Source organism: Myxocyprinus asiaticus, chromosome 31 (genome assembly GCF_019703515.2).
Source record: "Myxocyprinus asiaticus isolate MX2 ecotype Aquarium Trade chromosome 31, UBuf_Myxa_2, whole genome shotgun sequence".
Lineage (NCBI taxonomy): Eukaryota > Metazoa > Chordata > Actinopteri > Cypriniformes > Catostomidae > Myxocyprinus > Myxocyprinus asiaticus.
This window is the reverse complement of record NC_059374.1, coordinates 4,594,714-4,614,936: the sequence shown is the minus strand read 5'-3', so window position 1 is coordinate 4,614,936 and position 20,223 is coordinate 4,594,714. Positions and strand designations below refer to the sequence as shown.

The following is a 20,223-nucleotide window of genomic DNA, read 5'->3' as shown; positions in this document are numbered from 1 at the left end:
ACAGACTATTTCACGAACATAACTTAGACAACAAAGCAGAATATCAAGTTATGCTCGTAGATAATCAATTTACTTTATACAAAGCAGTGCTGTGAAGTCATTAACTAAAAGTAGCAACGCTACTAACTATACAACATTTTTCAGTTGTGTGACAATAGCTCAGATATTTTCCCAATAGTGTAGCTTATCCTGCAACAATCTACATTTTCCAAAGAGTAGTGCTGCAGCGTCACAAAACGCTACATTTGTCACATTGTATTGAAAATGCAGTAATTGGAGCCGAGGGAGTAATCAAATCCTTTCTCTCGTAGCGGTGGGAAAACCAAATCATTGAATTGTTTCTTTCAGACAGTTCATGTAAATGAACGATTCTCTTTTATTAAGCGTTGGGAACTCCGATTCATTTTAATGAGTCGGTTCTTCCAGACGGTTCATGTAAATGAACTAGTTCACAAAAAATTATTCACTGATTTACTTGAGCCCTTAAAGGGACTTTTTTTTTTTTTAGTGAAGCCTCAACCAAACCAAACTTATTTAATTACTGCTGTTTATTTCTATATTTTGATTCATTTATATAAAATACGGTGTTTTCTAGTTTAATTAGCATATATTAAGTATACATTTATGCTCAAATGTTGTCAACCTATTTTGTAAACTTTATGAAAATTAACCATGGTTTTACTATATAATTTAATTTAGCAATTTTGTAGTAACCATGGTTCATTTTGTGGTAAGGTTTTTTCTACAAACACCATGGTAAAACTATAGTTAAATGTAGTAAAATCATGGCTAATATTTGTATAAGGGAATGTCATCCTAATTAAATAACTATCAGGTGATATTATTACATTTTTCAAACTGAGTATCTCATACTCGAAAGCGTGTATCAATCCAGAACATACTGGACTAATAACAAAGTGCTGTGTGCTTTTACTCTATGAAGCTGCATCAAACAAGCCAATAAGATTAGCGCCTATTAGTCTGAGAAAGTGTTTTCCAGACTGTGGGTTGTCTAATGCCCCTTTCATACCACCAGCAACACGATCCCATTCATTTTCAATGAGAGCATAGCGACTTCAGACGATAAGAGCTGCCACGACCGTTGGAGACAGAGATCGCCAACAAGCAGCACGACAAAGTTGAGAAAACATCAACTTTATGCAAATGATGAGCGACATTCACGAGCGACTACCAATGACAGTGAAGACGGCGGAGCTCACATAATCTGTCTCTTGGCAGACTGGGGTCAAGTGCAGACAAGACAGAGAAGTTTCAGCCTCGTGAGGGATTTTTATTGTTCTATATAATTTGTCTGTATCTACATGCATGTATATAATAAAACAATGATGACTGTCTGTTTGTACATAACACATGCACCTGTTTGATGTGTTGAATGGTGCTCTCTCGAGGAACCTCCATCTGGATGTAGACTCCAGTGGGCAACAGGAAGTCCACCATAACCTGGTCGTCTCCATCCAGCCCTGACTCCACCCACAAGTCTAGCTGATCTGTCTTGGCGGGAGGCATAGCAGAGAATGTGCTGAAGCCAAACCATGGGAACCTTGATGCAACCAAAACACAAATAGTTTGTTTCAATTATTCAAGTAGTATAAAATTTTAAAAACAAGAGGGGGGTAAATGATAGTAAACAAAAATACAATAATAACATGACATAAGAGGAAGAGCAACCACACTGTTCACTTTCTTCTTCCGGTCTTATTTCAAAGCATAAGTAAGTTTACTAATGCTAGACTATTATTTTTACCTCCTCAGCTTCTTTGCTCAAATACACCTATTACTGGAGATGATTCTTACACCAAATCAGCTCTCAGTGGAGTAATGACCTCCTTCCATTTGCCAACAGGTGAAAAATTGGGAAATGGTCAGCCTCTCCATCTAATATATGGTTTTGAACCATTCAGTTTAATTGTATGACATTTTTGGGTGCTTTATTTAGCATTAAAGTGAGGCTTTTTGTACTTTTTAGTAAGGGTGAAAATTTTAATTTCTATTTCTGTACGTTTATAACAAATAAATAAATAATATCTAAGAGGCAAAATTTCACCAATAGGGGGCATGCTTTGTGTGTCTATTTTAAGGCATACATTCCTTTCTCCACCTTCACAAACATACACTTGGTGAGCTTATTTTGAGAGCCGGTATTTCCCACGAAGAGCACAACGAGTCACTGAACCTCCTGACGCTTAATAAATCTCTGTGCTCTCATCTCACTAACTCAAATCCTCATGCGGATGACATCATCAAAGAGGGACCAGACATGTACAGAGACTTGAGTCACACAATGTCAACCTTTCAGACACTCGGAAAGAGACAAAAGGTGGGGGATGTGGTTAGCCAGTTCACTTCCACACTCTCTCACACAACTGAGAGAAGTAAGACAAACAAATATACCCACTTTGGGGGACAGAGGATGTGGGTTTTCATTTAGTGAACACTGATTAGCACACACAAACACACTATTGTTTAATGAGAGACACACTAACCCGCATCAACAGGAAAGAGTTAGACGTTGTGTCAATGTAGCTTTAAGTGCACTTTATCTGCTCTTAGAGGGGCCACAGTGCGCCACATCCATTACAGCTCATGTCTAGAGCTTCTAATGACCCTGTGCTGTGAAGTGCTTCAGGAAACCCATCCTCCACCACAGCTCAATATCACTGATAGTTCAAACCTCTGACCTCTCTCTGCTGATGGCACCATTTGTTAAGAGCTACAGTAAGGCAAGGTTTCACTTTTACCCTCCATGCATTCTTATCTAGGAAGCCACAGCATTACACTTTTGGGTGAAATAAACCAATGAAGGGCTTTATTCTTTAACATTGCAAAAAACAACAGACTTCAGCTTTAAGCGAGGGCTTTATGAACTACTGCTGTGAGGAATAGCCAGTGAGTTATCTGAAATTTTTCCACTGTTCTTAAAGAGGCAGTGTCCAAGCAAGTGACTTTGGCAATTACAAAAGACTAGACACTGTTATCAGTTTGTACAGAAGGTCTAGAATGAACAGCAAAATAATGGTTCATAAAGGTTAAGGCAGTAATTGCGATCAGAGTCACAAACTTCTGGCTCAACCAATGGTGTGAGTTTGGGGGCAGGACTAATTGTTCATGGTATTCCACAATGGTAGGCTGTAGAGAGTGGTTGCCAGGGCGTTCTTACGTGGTTCCTAAGATGCTGTAGGTGGTTGCTTGCTTACCCAAGCAGTGACACTAAACCCCAATTATTTTGTATCAGGGTGCTCATTAAACAGTGCTCTCCCTCTTTTTCAGCCATGTTGATATTTTTCAGATAAAATTTTTTCTATAGGGATATCACAAAATCCTTCATAAGAGTTCTCAGCCATGAACCAAACCAACCAGATCCGAGGTGAATCACAACATTAAAAAAAAACAACGTTGATTTGAAGCAAAAACTTATTTGAAAATTGGCCAAACAGGTAAAGGTTGTAGTTATAGTCCAACACATCCCATTGATGCTCAAACGGATTGAGATCTGGGGAATTTGGAGGCTAGGGCAACACCTTGAACTCTTCATCGTGTTCCTCAAACCATTCTCGAACAATGTGTGCAGTGTGGCAGGGTGTATTATCCTGCTGAAAGAGGCCAGTGCATCAGGGAGTACCACTGCCATGAAGTGGTGTGCCTGGTCTGCAACGATGTTTAGGTAGGCGGCACATTTCACATTGACGTCCACATGAATGAATGCATGGTTTCCCAGCAGAACATTGCCCAGAGACTCACACTCCCTCCACTGGATTGTTGTCTTCTCACAGAGCATCCTGGTACCATCACTTCCCCAGGTAAACGGCGCTAATGTACACGATTGTCCACATGATGTAAAAGAAAACAGGACTCATCGGACCAGGCGACATTCTTCCACTGCTCCAATGTCCATTTCAAACGCTTGCGTGCTCATTGTAGGGTCTGCTACGCAGCCCCATACGCATCAGGGTGCGATACATTGTATGTTGTGACACATTCCTCCCGTAACCATCATTAAAATATTCTGTGACTTGTGCCACAGTAGACCTTCTGTTGGTTCGGACTAGACGGGATAGCCTTCGCGAATCGATGAGCCTTGGGCGCCCAATACTTTGTTGCGGGTTTGTGGTTTGTCCCTCCTCGGACCACTGTCGGTAAGTACTCACCATTGCTGACCGGAAGCACCCCACAAACCTTGCCATTTCAGATACGCTCTGATCCAGTCATCTGGCCATATCAATTTGGCCCTTGTCAAAGTTGCTCAGGTCTTCTGCCCATTTCAATCCTTCATGCACTCCTGCATTCAACACGTTGACTACGAGAACTGATTGTTTGCTTATCTACCCAGACCTTGACATGTGGCCTTGTTAGAAGATGATCAACGTTATTTGCTTCACCTGTGAGTGGTCATAATTTTTAGGCTCATAGGTGAATAAAAGTAGTTGAGAGTGTAGAGAGAGCGACTCGATTGCATCATTCACAGTGCATCGTGGGAGTGGGCGGTCACTGTAGAGCTTGTTTGGTGCCCTTTGTTCACCACGATTCTCTGATTGGTTGATCTCGGAACTGTTGGTAGGTCTGTTTTAAAAGGTTTTTAAGTTATCGTTAAAAATCAATTCTCATGTGGAAAAAAGAACGGGATTTTTACTACCGGACTGTTGTACTCTATTGCTGATGATTTTTTGTTGATTAGGTTAAATCCTTCTCTCCTTATTTTACCTTTTCCATGCAGAAATATTTTCAGTTTATCTTTCTAGATTGCTGTCTTTTAGAAAGTGTAAATTTGATTGGATACAGCAAGTCTAAAGTGGGTTCATGCCGGAGATTTACATTTTGAACCACAGATGAGTGGTGTGGATGAGGAATGGATGAGCATTTACACTACGAGCCCAGTACAGTCACATGAGTTTTCAACCACATTCAACCACCTCCAAATTGTGCCTGAAGTGGACAAATCTCAAAAAGTTTTGGACCCACTTTACACTTGTCTTTAGCATTGTCCCGTTTCAAATGGATTGCCCAAAATGCATATTAATACCAGGTGTAAACCAGGTGTTTCACTGCAGCTTCGAGGCAGCGATAAACACTAAACCGTAAACTAAGGCCATGTCCACACTAATACGCTTTCATATGAAAAGGTATTAATTTCGCTACATTTTGGACTACCATCCACACTGAGATGGCATTTTAGACTGCAAAAACTGAGCTTTTCTAAACACTAAACACTCTCCCATTAATACGCCTTCATCAACTGGGAAAACAGGGAAAACAGAGATATTAGAAAACGATGATGTATTGGTTGTCATGTGATGCAGTCATGTTATCTATTCAACCCAACACAATCAAGATGGTGGCCCTCGTTATAGCAGCGTTGTTGTGCCTCCTATTTAAAAGGTAAAAAATTTAACTAAACTAAAATAAAGTTTTATAACTCCAAAACAAACTAATATAAAAATGATACTTTTGATACTTTTACAACCCACCTTTAATAAACATGAAAATGGCACTTGAAAATGCCACAGAAAAGTAACAAGATTTACATTTCATTTATTCAAATTATATCAATTAACAAATTAACTTTGGCAGCCCTAAAACACTAAAACTCCATTAAAAACACAATTTACTGAAAAAAAAAAACTAAACTAAAAATAGCAATCATAGAGTAAAAACTAAAAGTGTAAAAGGACAAATAGAAACACAATAGAAATACCAAAAATAATCAAATCTATAATAACTTTGATATACAGTGTAAAAACAGCTATAGGCTAAAACCTATTGAAATTCTGCGCAGGTATTAGGGCAAAATCTGTGGAATTTAGCAGAAAAGATTTAAACATGTATTAAAGAAAGCTGAGAGTACTCGTCTCATTTCAGTAGTTGAAAGCATGATAAAATTTGCCAAAATATTTAACAAACAAACACACAGGGAAGGGCTGGGCGATATATTGAACATTAACGATATAACCGCGATGATTTTGCTGACGATATAAAATTTCAGCAATATCATGAATATCGCAATGATTTTAATTTGATTTTAATTTGCCAAATTTAGTTTCATAAAGAGCATCAGTTGACTAATTTCACAATCCTTCAGGGCTGCACAATTAATCAAAATTACATCAAAATGGCGATATGGTCATATGTGATTATTAATCTGCAAAAGGCTGCAGTGAAAGAATGTCTGTGTGCGCATCAGAAGGTGCACTGTTCTGTGTATGCATGGGGCTTATGGGTGAATTGTGAAATAAAGTATTGCAGGTTTTAAGCATTCGCAATTCCAAACATTAGTAACTGCTACAAGTTATTATTCAAATCTACAAAGGTGGAACAGAATAACAGGAAAAGAGTATATGAAATAATTTCACCAGATGCGGAACATTGAGAATGACATACAACACTTTCCATGTCAAAATAAAAGCTCCAAGTGAAAGTGATGTCAAAATAAAAGCTCCACCTTGTTCATTCACAAAATTTTTTTTTTTAAATAAAAATATATGATGGTAAATAATACTTTTTATTAAGCTACTATGTATTATTGTATATAAAATATAAATGTACATATAAATGAAAATGATTACATCTCATTCTCCCTTAGTGAAAACTGTGAGGAAACATTAAATTAATTTTCATTCAATGCCTTGAATTCAATCTACTTGGCTACAGTGGCTGTTTTGATAAAAAGATGGTTCCTCTGATTTAAGAAAAACTATTAAAAATAACTTCAGAGCAAATACATATACAGTAATTATCAAGATATATATTGAATATAGTCAATAGGCCGAAAAATATAGAGATAAAATTATTTCACCATATCGCCCAGCCCTAACATAGGGTGATCGGTATTCCAATTCTGGGGAAATCTGCGGAGTTCTGCACGTGCAGATTCTGCCTTGGCCTGGCTATAAGCAATAGGCAAATTGAATAACAGCATGAGGCATTGCTACTCTTACCTCTTAAATATGATGCTACTCTAACTAAGGTCTGTAAGGTCATTAAACAGAGACCTGTAAGGCCTGTAATATTTGCCACAGATTAATCTTTTGATAACAACAGAACAGAACGTTCTCTCTACCTCATATATGCACAACAGTGTGCTTGTGACCTCTCTCTTTCAAAAGTATCATGACTAATAAATGACCTTATGACTCAGCCACAAACACTAAAAAAAAAAAAAAAAAAACTGGTGACCGTGTTTACACACTGCATCAAAATCCCCACACCCCCATATCCGAAAATACTGATGAATACACACATTAAGCGGATCAGAGCTATAAATACCAAAGACAAAATGTGCGGCAAACACGCTCAAATAGCCCTGACTCAACATTCCTGCACACCACTGAATCCAGACAGAGAGTTTCCGGATAGTGATGCTGAATCTATGGTCACAGTTCTGCTCATTAATCTCATTTGGAAGGATTGTAAAGCCCATGATCCTGCATCCTCCAAGTTCTTTACTACAGAAACATCACATGACTTGTCTATTTTGAGATTCACCATTCAGACTAGTTTTAACTTGGCATACCTGAAACATGATGTCATATCAGAAATACTGTACTATTCAGGCCTTTTCCATCATTTGTCTTTAGGAAATCACGCAGCTTTAAGTTTGTCTCTAAATCTTGTTCACACAGGTGTCTGAGCAGAGTAACCAAAAAGGTGGTTTATCACATTATGGATTAATAACCATTATCCACTAATATCTGACCACATACTAATATCAAAGTATTTTAAAGCAAAAAATTAGCACAATTGCATTTAAGAACTTTATAAGTATATTTAAGCAACAAGGTTCTCAAGGTTGTGCTATATTCCCCATATGGCAATTCTTAATTCCCTGAAAAATTGACCATGCAGTGCCTTTGACATCACATCTCTTTATCTCTGGCAAGCCAGATACTATATATGCAAAGAAGTGAAAGAATGCTGTTTTGGCCTCAGTACTGTTAAGGCGGTCGCACACCGGACGAGAAGCACCGCATCGTGGCTAGGACACAGCACAGGTATCAAACACCGGGAACCTTGATGCAGTTTACGTGGCAGACAGTACACACAAAAGTCACCAAGCTTTTCCCTTCTTAAAGAATGAACAAAGTAAATAATATATGTCCATCGATAATGATTTAGGTCGAATTTAATGGAAAATATTCAAGTTGCGCTCCATGGCACGGCAGACGTTTGAACAGCCTTCGGAGCTGTATGCAGTGTACGTACATTCATAGAAAACAATTGTTCGAATTTTAGAATGTGCCATGTTGTCCGCCAGACATGTCTGGTGTGTGGCCCTCTTTAGGCTTGTATTTAGAGTTTAGGTTAGGGTTAGGAGTATATACTGTAAATGGAATTATAACTTAAATGTTTCAACCTCCTGTCACTGATTCTTTGTGAGATTGGGAGTTTTGGAGGTGCCTGGGTAAAGATGGGCAGTCAAGGAGGGAGAAGACAGAGAGATCATCCACTTTAAACTAGATCTGCACAAATTGGACAAAAAGTCATATTGTGATTATTTAAAAAAAATATTGCAATTGCGATTTGACCTGCGATTATGACTTACAAAGAACGGTAATGTTTTTTACATGTTCAACTGCCAAAAGGCTACTGGGGTTTTCAGACTTGAGTCCTCTCAAAAAGAACCAAACTGAGACCTTTTTTTCAATTCACCCACAATATATATATATATATATATATATATATATATATATATATATATATATAAAAAAAATTCAAATTGTACCCATCCACCATGTACCTCTTTTTATCCATTTTGTGATAGGGTCTCGGCCCACTAATAATCATCATTAGTTTTTGAAACCCAGTCAAGGGATCTCCAATCAGGAATTTAACATCTGATACCAATCTCCAATTTTCTTTTCATCTAGTCATCCGATGCTGATCATTGAACTTTTTAATCAGCAGCTCTGTTCAAAACTGGTTATATGTAAGATTTCTGCTCAATGTCACTGTTAAATGAATTTCCCTGTTGGTAATACCAAAGTTGTTGCCTAGTTTTTGCTGTCAAAAATACTGTTGGTTGGTTGGTTGATTAATTAAATAAACACAAAATATTAAATTTTAATCTTTACTCTAGGCCTTAAAAACAAGTAGGCTTATACAAACTATTACAGTGCATCCGGAAAGTATTTACAGCGCTTCACTTTTTCCACATTTTAAAATAACCCAAACATAACATCTAGGGATTTGCAGACCTCTCTTGCTGCATCTGGGACACATGTGCATGCTTCCAAAATAAGAAGAAAACTCCAACATGGCTTTCATGGGAGGGTTGCTAGGAAGAAGCGTCTGCTCTCAAAAAAGAACAAAGCTGTCCTGTCTCAACTTTGCCAGAGAGTACCTGGAGAAACCTGAAGCTTTCTGGAAGTCCATTCTGTGGACAGATGAGTCCAAAACTGAACTGATTGGTCAACCAAAACCGCCACATTTGGCGAAAAGTCAACACTGCATCCCACCATAAGAACCTTCTCCCAACAGTGAAGCATGGTGGTGGGAACATTAAGATCTGGGCTTGCTTTTCGTCCTCGGGACCACAACTCCACATAGTCCAGAGAATCATGAATTCTGAGGAATATTGTAAAATCCTGGAACATATCCTCAAGCCGTCAGTTGTGAAGTTAAAGCTTGACCGAAAAATGGATCATGCAACGTGATAATGATCCATTTTCAGCAAAACAACCGAAGTATGGCTGAGGAAGAATAAGATTTGTGTTTTGGATTGGCCCAGTCAAAGTCCGGACCTGAATCCAATTGAAATGCTGTGGCGGGACCTGAAGTGGGCAGTTCATGCCAGACGCCCATCCAACTTCACTGGACTGGCTGCGTTCTGCAAGGAGGAGTGGGCAAAAATCCCCCAAAGCAGATGTGAGAGACTGATTAGTCGCTACAGAAACCGTTTGGTTGAGGTTATTGCTGCGAAAGGAGGTGCAATACCCTATTAACTGAAGGGGTTCACATATTTTTGCACCCATGAAATCTGAGTTTTTGTTAAATCAACCACTTGTGTTAAACAATGACAATATATCATTTTCTTTTGTTTGAATCCATTATTTGAAATGTCAGTATTATGAATTGGGATACAGATTAACATTTAATAAGGATATTTTAGTATTTTTTTACAAAAATACTGACTCTCTCTGTAGGGTTCACAAACTTTCGAGCAGCACTGTAGCTTTCAACTGTGTTTGATATAATGGCAAGTGATTTTCTAGTACCAAATTAGTAATTTGTCATGATTACTCAAGGATAAGGTGTTGGAGTGATGGCTGCTGGAAATGGGCCCTTTCTAGATTTGATCAAAAATGACTTTTTTCAAATAGTGATGGTGCTGTTTTTTCACATCAGTAATGTCCTGACTATACTTTATCATCAACTGAATGCCACTTTGGTGAATTAAAGTACCAATTTCCTTCTGAAACAGCAAAATCTGTACATTATTCCAAACCTTTGGCCACCGGTGTATATATTATAAAAAATAATAATACAGAACATTATAATGCATTATATTTATATTAAATTAAATTTAGGCACACAAGTTACACATTAAAAAAGACAACACAAAAAGTGGCTTTAGAAAGCGATATATTGTTTATTTCCATATTATTGAACATAAGCCCATCATTGGCCTACAGTTCACAGCAATCAATTTTGCATTTTGCTTTTGGAGTATCGCGGCTGCATCATAAAAATACGCTGTGTCAAGTTAAACAAAGTTTAAAACTTAGAAAAACACATATTGAGATCCCTGCCTTCAGATTTGCGCCCCATCAAGCTGTGTTTGTACGCAAGAACATGTTCTCATCTTGTGTTGTCTGCTCTCGTTGAGTGTGGTTTGTTCTCTGTATAAGCTGCATGTTGCCTATACAGCGAGTTTCGCTTACTGCCCCCTGGAGAAATCAGGTGGTACTCCATGCTTGAATTGCTCAAATGGAAGGAATATTACGGTCCAGGGACATAATTAATTGTGTAATTGAATTTTTTAACACGTTATATTTTAAATAATTAATCACACTGAATTAACGCGTTAAATCGACAACCCTAGTAAAAACGTAATGTCAGATGGAAAAATGCAACCTCCGAATTGCGCTCAATGATTATGCGAACCCGATTACTTCCAGGTTTCAATGCGGGATCCAAACCTGGGTCTCCCACACTGCTGACACAACATGCTTCAGGTCGCATCCCAAGGCAAGGTAAAACGCTGGACCCGATACAAAAATGTCTGATGGGAGATGGCGCTTGTAGGTGAGTCATCATAATGTGGTCTATATTAGGGTACAGGAACTCTCGGAAACAACATGCCGACTTTACATGTAATGTTGTTTATTTTCGCTATGACCTTGTCAGGTCTGTGCTCAAAAAGGGAGCCACCAGTTAAAGCAGTAGTACACCTAAATATCTAAAATTACATTTGTGACCTCAACACCTGCCACCCCCTAAAAGTATGCCTTGGATTAACTTTAAGTTGCTTAAAAGTTTAGGCTAAGTTCATTAGAGTTTACGCTTTAGGACAACAAACCATTGCTGAATTTCCCAGACTTCTAAGTGCAAACAAATAGTAGATCCTGACAGTAATTCAATGCATTTAGAACTGTCAGGCATGTTTCGTTCGTTGCTCTGTTGTAACTGACCGTGTTATTTCATAATGTCAAGAGTCGGAAATCCAGCAGAACATTTATGTGACACTTCCTCTTTAGATTTTAAAAGGCAGTGTGATGCTCTGGCAACATAAAACCTGCCATGTTGTGAAAGTGAATTGCTTATCAAAGGAGAGATAGATTGTGTCTTGCATTATTTATTTATTTTCCTACAGAGGCACTGTTTAACAAAAAGCTTGGTGGGTGCACACATACGAACACAAAGTGCTTTCAAAAGAGGTCAATGGGTTCAATAGATGTCACAGAAAGCAAGTCATTTTTAGCATATCAACACATTCACAATAGAAAATACATGAACTGTAAACTTTCTCTCGCTGTCTCATAGGCAAACAGGGGAAAACCACATGCAAATTGCCTTTTCTGATTCTACGAAGCAAGGCTGCCCTGCCTCTGTCTTACTCACTGCCGTTCTTTGAATCTCTTCAGTAAACTCTCTGTACACATCTCTACTTCTATCAATCAAACAGAGTGAAAGAAACAGCCAGAGTCATATTACTCTGTTGACATGTCAAGAGAGCACAAGCAAAACAAACTAATACGCAGACTACACACACACACACACACACCAGGGACAACAGACTCATAGATTTAAAAAGGGGGTGTCTGTCATCATAGAAACTATCCTTAATGCATTACAATCACAAACATATGAAATTATGAACTATATATTGTTATGAAATGAAATTATGACATTTATTTATAGGTCTTATATAATCTTATATATTCTGTTAATTCTAAATTAAACAATTTAATATTTGAAACTTATATAACAACCTGGAAAAGCAAACTTCTTTCCTGAACTCAGCACAGGTTAACCACAGTTTCATACAGCTAATCAGTAAGAAGTTTAAATTTAAAGTAGGGCTGTCGATTTAACACGTTATTTCAGTGCGATTACTTATATAAAACATAATGTGTTAAAAAAAAATTAACGCAATTAATCTTGTCCCTGGGAGGTAATAAGGAGTTTCCTTCCATATAAGCAATTCAAGCATGGAGTACCACCTGTTTTCTCCAGGGAGCTTTAAGCGAAACTCGCTGTACGGGCAACACGCAGCTTATACAGACAGAGAACAAACCACACTTACCGACAGCAGACAACACAAGTTAAGAACACACAGCTTGATGGAGCGCAAATCTGAAGGCAGGGATCTAAAAGACGTGTTTTTAAAGTTTCACTTTTTTTTTTCTCCCCAATTTGTAATGCCCAATTCCCAATGCACTCTAAGTCCTCATGGTGGCGTAGTGACTCACCTCAATCTGGGTGGTGGAGGACAAATCTCAGTTGCCTCTGCGTTTGAGGCCATAAATCTGCGCATCTTATCACGTGGCTTGTTGAGCGTGTTACCGTGGAGACATAGCGCGTGTGGAGGCTTCACGCCATCCACCGCGGCATCCACGCACAACTCACCACGTGCCCCACCGAGAGCAAACCACATTATAGCGACCACGAGGAGGTTATCCCATGTGACTCTACCCTCCCTAGCATCCGGGCCAATTTGGTTGCTTAGGAGACCTGGCTGGAGTCACTCAGCATTCGAATTCGAACTCAAACTCCAGGGGTGGTAGTCAGCATCTTTACCACTGAGCTATCCAGGCCCCCCTCAAACTTTGTTTAACTTGACACAGTGACCTAAAAACGGTATGTTTATGACACAAAGCAAGCAAGACGCTCCAAAAGCATCCGTCTGACGCAGGTGTACGTTGACGTGTCCTTAAACAAGCCCTTATAATACATTTCAGACTGATTGACGAATTCAATTGTAAAATGGATTGCTGTGAACTGTAGGCCAATGATGGGCTTATGTTCAATAATATTAAAATAATTTAAGCGCAAAATGCTGCAATTTAATTATATAAATATGTTCTACAGGCGCGGAGCATGATGATGCTCATAATATTGTGTTTTTAGCATATGAACGGCTTCACACATTCACTTTAAAGCGTGCAGCACAAATGAATTAAATCACACCCTTTTGCGGTTTAATAATAACACTAGGACATTATTTTGATTAACTGCGCATTCTATTTTTTACCCAAATGTGTCAAATTCATGCGTGAGCATTTCAAAGCAGTCATGTGTCAGTCAGACAGCACACGGGGATCGACTTGAGTTGGTACTACCAGTACTGCAGAAACACTGGTACCATGACATCTTTTCTATTTTTGTATCGACTTAGTACTGAAGTACCGAAGAGCACTTTTGACATTCATATATGTGACACAGATGTTAAAATTGGATGACAGTGTGAACAGTCACAAGGGCACTGAATCTGACATTTTTACATCCGATATGGGCCACTTTCACATGAAGAAATAAATCAGATTTGTATCTGATTTTTTTATAATGTGCCTTCAGTTAGAAAAGTCAGTTCCGATTTAATGTGAACTCAATATTCATCATTTGCATGCTTGATTCAACATGTGTATTGGCCTGTTATGGTGTCCTATCTTTTCGAGTTAATCAGTTCATTTTTAAAGAAATAAAATAGGCTTCAACATTTGGGTTCAGCAATTTTTTTGGATTATACTGTACGTAATAAAATATGCACACATGTAACAGGTTTCTTTACTTGTGTCACTCACGTAAATGTAAGCAGGTTAATGTACATCTGAAATAATTATAGAAAACAACTCATTTTACCTTATATACAGTGGCAAGAAAAATTATGTGAACCCTTTGGAATTAGTTGGTTTTCTGCATTAACTGATCATAAATGTGATCTCATCTTCATTAAAGTCACAAGTACAGACAAACACAATGTGCTTAAGCTAACAATTATAATCTTCCATGTCTTTATCAAACATCCCAATAAACATTCATAGGGCTGTGGAAAAAGTGAACTCTTTTAATAACTGGCCATTCCTTCTTTGGCAGCAATAACCTCAACCAAGAGTTTCCGGTAGCTGCAGATAAGACCAGCACAACATTCAGAAGGAATTTTGGACCATTCTTCCTTACAGAACTGCTTCAGTCCAGCCATATTCTAAGGATGTCTGGTGTGAACGGCTCTCGAGGTCATTCCGCAGCATCTCTATTGGATTAAGTTCTGGGCTCTGAGTGGGCCACTACAAAAGGTGGATTTTCTTTTTGTTATGAAGCCATTCTGTAGTGGATTTCCTTCAATGTTTAGGGTCATTGTCCTGCTTCATCACTCAACTTCTACTGAGCTTCAGGTGACACACAGCAACCCTGACATTATCCTGTAGGATATCTTGATAAACTTGGGAATTCATTTTTCCCTCGATGATGGCAAGCGGTTCAAGCCAAGAAGCAGCAAAGCAGCCCAAATTCATGATTCTCCCTCCACTGTACTTCACAATTAGGATGATGTTTTCATGTTGGTATGCGCTGCCCTTTTTATGCCATATGTAGTGCTGCGTGCTCTTCCCAAACAATTAAACCTTAGTTTTATCATTCCAAACATTTTCCCATTAGTGTTGTGGAGTGTCAAGGTGGTCTTTGGCAAACTTCAATGTTTTTGTTGGAAATCAGTGGTTTCCTTAATGGTGTCCTGCTAAGGACACAATGCCTGTATAATTTTTTCCATATAGTAGACTCAAGAACAGAAATGTTAACCAGCTCCAATGATGTGGTCTTTAGCTGTCATTTTAGACTCCTTTGACTTCTTTTTAACTCATTGAGTATTCATGGGAGTGTCCACTGAGTCATCTTGGCTGGGCGGCCACTTTTAAGGAGAGTAGCCACAGTACTAAATCGTCTCCATTTATAGACAGTTTGTCTATTTGTGCACAGATGAATATTTAAGCTCTTTGAGATAACTTTGTAACCCTTTCCAGCTTTATGAAAAGCAACAATTCTTGACCGTAGGTAATCTGTGATCTCTTTTTTGCGAGGCATGGTCCACATCAGCAGATACTTCTTGTGAATAGCAAACTCAAAATGTGAGTGCTTTTTATAAGTCAAAGTAACTCTAACCCACACCTCCAATCTAAGAGGAGAAGCTCTCTGTCATTCAGCTGTGTACAAACATGTCATGGACACGCTCTTTCGCCCATCTGCGCTATTTTTAGTGGCTGGTGTATGAAAAACATGAAGGAATGATACTGGAAACTGAATGTGGATGTGTCTTCAGCATATTTTTGAGTGGATTATATGTTCGGCTCATATCATACCACTCATACTACGATTCAAGCTTTGCAAAGGAACTGTTATTGAAGGATGGGGCAGTTAAAACACTTAGATTCGATCACAAAACCCGTGAGTAAACAGTTTAATTAATGAATATTTCATATGTCATGACTGTGTGATAGTTAATGGTGCTGCTGACATCCTGTTTACACCGGGCTCGACCGTTGACACGACGTGACGCAACGGCTTGAAGCTGTCTACACCGGGCGCGTCGACACATACTTTCTAAACCGTTTATTTGTGTTGTTGGCAGTAGTAGCACCACAAAATGGAATGGACATCTGTTTACTGTCGGCGCAACGTGACGCGCCGCAACGGATGCTTCAGTGGTAGACAGCATCATTGATTATAATGGGTTCTATTGCTTCTGACATGACATGACTCTCGCGTCCGGTGTAGACAGTGTGTGAGTGTTAACTGTTGTGCTTGAGATAAATTGAGTTTCAAAAATGGCTCTATTCGAGGGCTGCACAATGTTAGCCAATCATAACAGTGGGCATTTACGTTGATGTTTTAAGGAGGTGCTTAGGCCAAAACAGAGCATTTCAGACAGAGGGCCAAAAACAGGGTGGAAAATTATAATTTATTACTAAATTATGACGCAAAATTACAGTGGGCCTCAGGGAAGATAATAAACTATTAAAAAAAAAAGAGCATTTCATGACCCCTTTAAAGGTAGATTACCCTCTGGGGTTTACTTATAAACAAACATGTTATGTTTAATTCATTCTTGAGGTCCAACAAACATGTGGAATGCAGTTCTTCCCCCACTAATGGTATGAAATGTACACTGGAGGCCAGAAGTTTGGAATAATGTACAGATTTTGCTGTTTCGGAAGGAAATTGATACTTTAATTCACCAAAGTGGCATTACTGTATAGTCAGGACATTATTGATGTAAAAAACAGCAACATCACTATTTGAAAAAAAGTCATTTTTGATCAAATCTAGACAGGTCTCATTTCCAGCAGCCATCACTCCAACACCTTATCCATGAGTAATCATGCTAAATTACTAATTTGGTTCTAGAAAATCACTTGCCATTATATCAAACACAGCTGCAAGCTATTTGGTTCATTAAATGAAGCTTAACACTGTGTTTGTTTTTGAGGTACCACAGTATGCAATAGACTGGCATTTCATGGTCAAAAATGGCAAAAAAGAAACAGCTTTCTCTAGAAACTCATCAGTCAATCAATGTTTTGAGGAATGAAGGCTATACAATGCTTGAAATTGCCAAAAAACTGAAGATTTCATACAAAGGTGTACACTACAGTCTTCAAAGACAAAGGACAACTGGCTCTAACAAGAACAGAAAGAGATGTGGAAGGCCAGATGTACAACTAAACAAGAGGATAAGTACATCAGAGTCTCTAGTTTGAGAAATAGACACCTCACATGTCCTCAGCTGACAGCTTCATTGAATTCTACCTGCTCAACACCAGTTTCATGTACAACAGTATAGAGAAGACTCAGGCGTGCAGGCCTTAAGGGAAGAATTACAAAGAAAAAGCCACTTTTGAAACAGAAAAACAAAAAGAAAAGATTAGAGTTTTGAAAAGCTTTGAAGTAGTTTAAGAAGTTCTGAACATTTTTTTCAAACTGTAATAGTAATTTTTCATGTTATTAATGTCCTGACTATACATTGTGATCAGTTGAATGCCACTTTGGTGAATAAAATCACCAATTTCTTTCCATAAGAGCAAAATCTGTTCATTACTCCAAACTTTTGGCCGCCAGTGTATATCGTGATAAATATCGAAATCAAACAATATGAAAAAATAATTATATAAATAAATTCATGAAAATATTTTTGCCCATATCTCCCAGACCTACTATGAACTGTTGTAAAAGAGTTGCATTAATATTCTTCTAAATGTCTCCTTTTGTGTTCCACAGAAAGAATAATAGCATATGGTTGATACAGCATATGTGTGAGTAAAATATTACAACATTTTCATTTTGGATGAACTATCCCTTTAAGTTACTGCAATACTGAGAAAGAAAAAGAGAGTCAGGAATGTTTGGGCGCAGACAGTACCACCTCATGACCTCATCATTGCATCAGCATGCTGGGAAACATCAGCCCTAAGGCCTCACAGAACTGTGGCCTAATGTTGAAGAAATCTGAGTGAAAGCAGTGTCAGACCAACACAAGAGAATTTGTATAAGAGTGTGTTCATGTGCCAAAAGCCATGAGAAAAAGGACTAAAGGGTTGACTTGTGTCAAAACAGCCACTGTGCTGAGATATAAAACTATGCTCACAAGAACCTGCCCTCACTGGAGGTGTTAACCAACCGTCTGAATTAATCCGCTTACCAGATACCACATCCTATGGAAGTGCTAGCGCGCACACACACACACAAGATTTACGGACCTTTTCCACAATATGCTGAAAGATTATTTTATCCAAAGTACAAGGGAGCTAAAACGTGCACACACAACCACAGTACCTACACTACCAATACGCATATTACGCAGTCTGCGTAGGGCACCATCTTACCCTAGGGGGGCACCAGTAACTCAACCGACTGCCCGTCCTCCCACATTATACGTTACTCAAGGACCCAACAGCAGTTGCAGAAGACGATCGCCTCGCAGCTCGCAACACGCCTTGCTTTCGCGAGTCTCAGTCTCCAATAAACAGCTCCAGCTGTATGAGCAACAAACTGACAGCTGATCAAAGACAGCTGGATGGAGCAGAGTGCAGGGGTCTCACGTTTTTTAAGTTTTAAACTACATTTAACATGATACAGTGTCCTAAAAATGCTGCGTTTATGATAGAGATGCTAAAAACCAGTGAAACCCAACATAACCACAGTGACTGATAAAGTCATGTGCCACAAAAATGATATTATCTCAATTACATTTATAATTATATGCTGAAATATCTTAATTTAAGGGCCTTTTTCAGCAAATATTTTTATATGTGATTAATTAATTAATTAGACAGACACACATACACTCACCTGCTGTCTCCAGAGTATCTTATTTCTCAGTAGGCTCCATCATGGGAGGAAGAGGATGCTGCATCTGACAGAGAGACACAGAGATGAGTCAGGTGAGAATTCTGGAGATGAAGAGAGTCTGTCATAAAGGACAGTATATGTGTCCCCATAGTTAAGGATAGTTCAGCCAAAAATGAAAGTTCGGTCATCTTTTACTCACCCTTATTTTGTTCCAATCCTGTCTGACTAACTTTATTCCGTGGAACTCAAAAGGAGAGGTCAGGCAGGACGATAGTCACTATAAAGTTGCATCTTCTTTCCAGATGAAAGTGAATGGTCACTGAGGTTTACATTCTACCTAAAATCTCAGTTTTTGTTCCAAGAAAGAAACTCATTCAGGTTTGGGATAATATGAGGTTGAGTAAATGATGACAGAATTTGTTTTAATTTTGGGTGAACAACCCTTTAGGATGATCTTGTTTACGAGGTGCAATTAAGCAATTAGCCAATATAGCGAGAGACACCTGGACGCATCCATTTTAAAGTCACATAGATTACAGATGAATATAGTCCCTTCCTCATGTGAAAACGATCTCTGGCTAGGAACAATTGTTTCAAGGTTTGTGGGTACTTTAAGGGACATTTCACTTACAGTTGTATATTTTCACTTGTGTGTATGTGTGTTTGTGTAAAACTCACTGAAATACTTTGTAGTTATCATCTCTGTAGTGTACTCAATGTTTTACACATACCTAAAAAAAAACACATATTGACATTCTCATGTATTTTGTGTTGCATTTACTAACAAAAAGTGCCATGGCACGATGGTAATGCCATATTTTTTTTGCCACTACCATGTTTTTTTGGCACTTTTAAACATGGTAATACCAATTTTTTGGTCCTACCCCGGTTTTTTAGAGATGCACCATGGTAATACTATGTATTTTTGAACTGCACCATAGTTATACCATTTTTTTGGATATGCACAATGGTGATACCATGTTTTTGGTACTACCATGGTTTTTTTGGAGATGCACCATGGTACTTTCATATTTTTTGGAACTACACCCTGGTAATACCATGTTTTTTGGAACTACACCCTGGTAATACCATGTTTTCTGGAACCGCACCCTGGTAATACAATGTTTTTTGGAACTGCACCCTGGTAATACAATACCATGTTTTTTGGAACCGCACCAGGGTAATGTAATACCATGTTTTCTGGAACCGCACCCTGGTAATACCGTGTTTTCTGGAACCGCACCCTGGTAATACCACGTTTTCTGGAACCGCACCCTGGTAATACCGCGTTTTCTGGAACCGCACCCTGGTAATACCGTGTTTTCTGGAACCGCACCATGGTAATATCGTGTTTTCTGGAACCGCCCCATGGTAATACCATGTTTTCTGGAACCGCACCATGGTAATACCATGTTTTTTTTGGCACTTTGA

The 20,223-nt window shown here is 38.5% G+C and overlaps 1 protein-coding gene across 5 annotated transcripts in view; it reads right to left on the bottom strand.

Moving 5' to 3' along the window:
• Window positions 1-20,223, bottom strand: part of LOC127422253 (phosphatidylinositol 4,5-bisphosphate 3-kinase catalytic subunit beta isoform-like) — a 118,976-nt gene that overhangs the window by 65,426 nt on the left and 33,327 nt on the right. For 2 of the 5 annotated variants that reach the window (XM_051665635.1, XM_051665631.1), the window contains exons 2-3: window positions 18,793-18,856; window positions 1,378-1,561 (exon numbers count right to left, since the gene is read on the bottom strand). In XM_051665635.1, the coding sequence (XP_051521595.1) occupies window positions 1,378-1,527 (150 nt within the window). In that variant the 5' untranslated portion in view covers window positions 1,528-1,561; window positions 18,793-18,856. Of the gene's footprint in view, window positions 1-1,375; window positions 1,562-18,792; window positions 18,857-20,223 lie in introns of all 5 variants that reach the window. The other 3 variants (XR_007894146.1, XM_051665633.1, XM_051665634.1) reach the window with 3 other exon arrangements.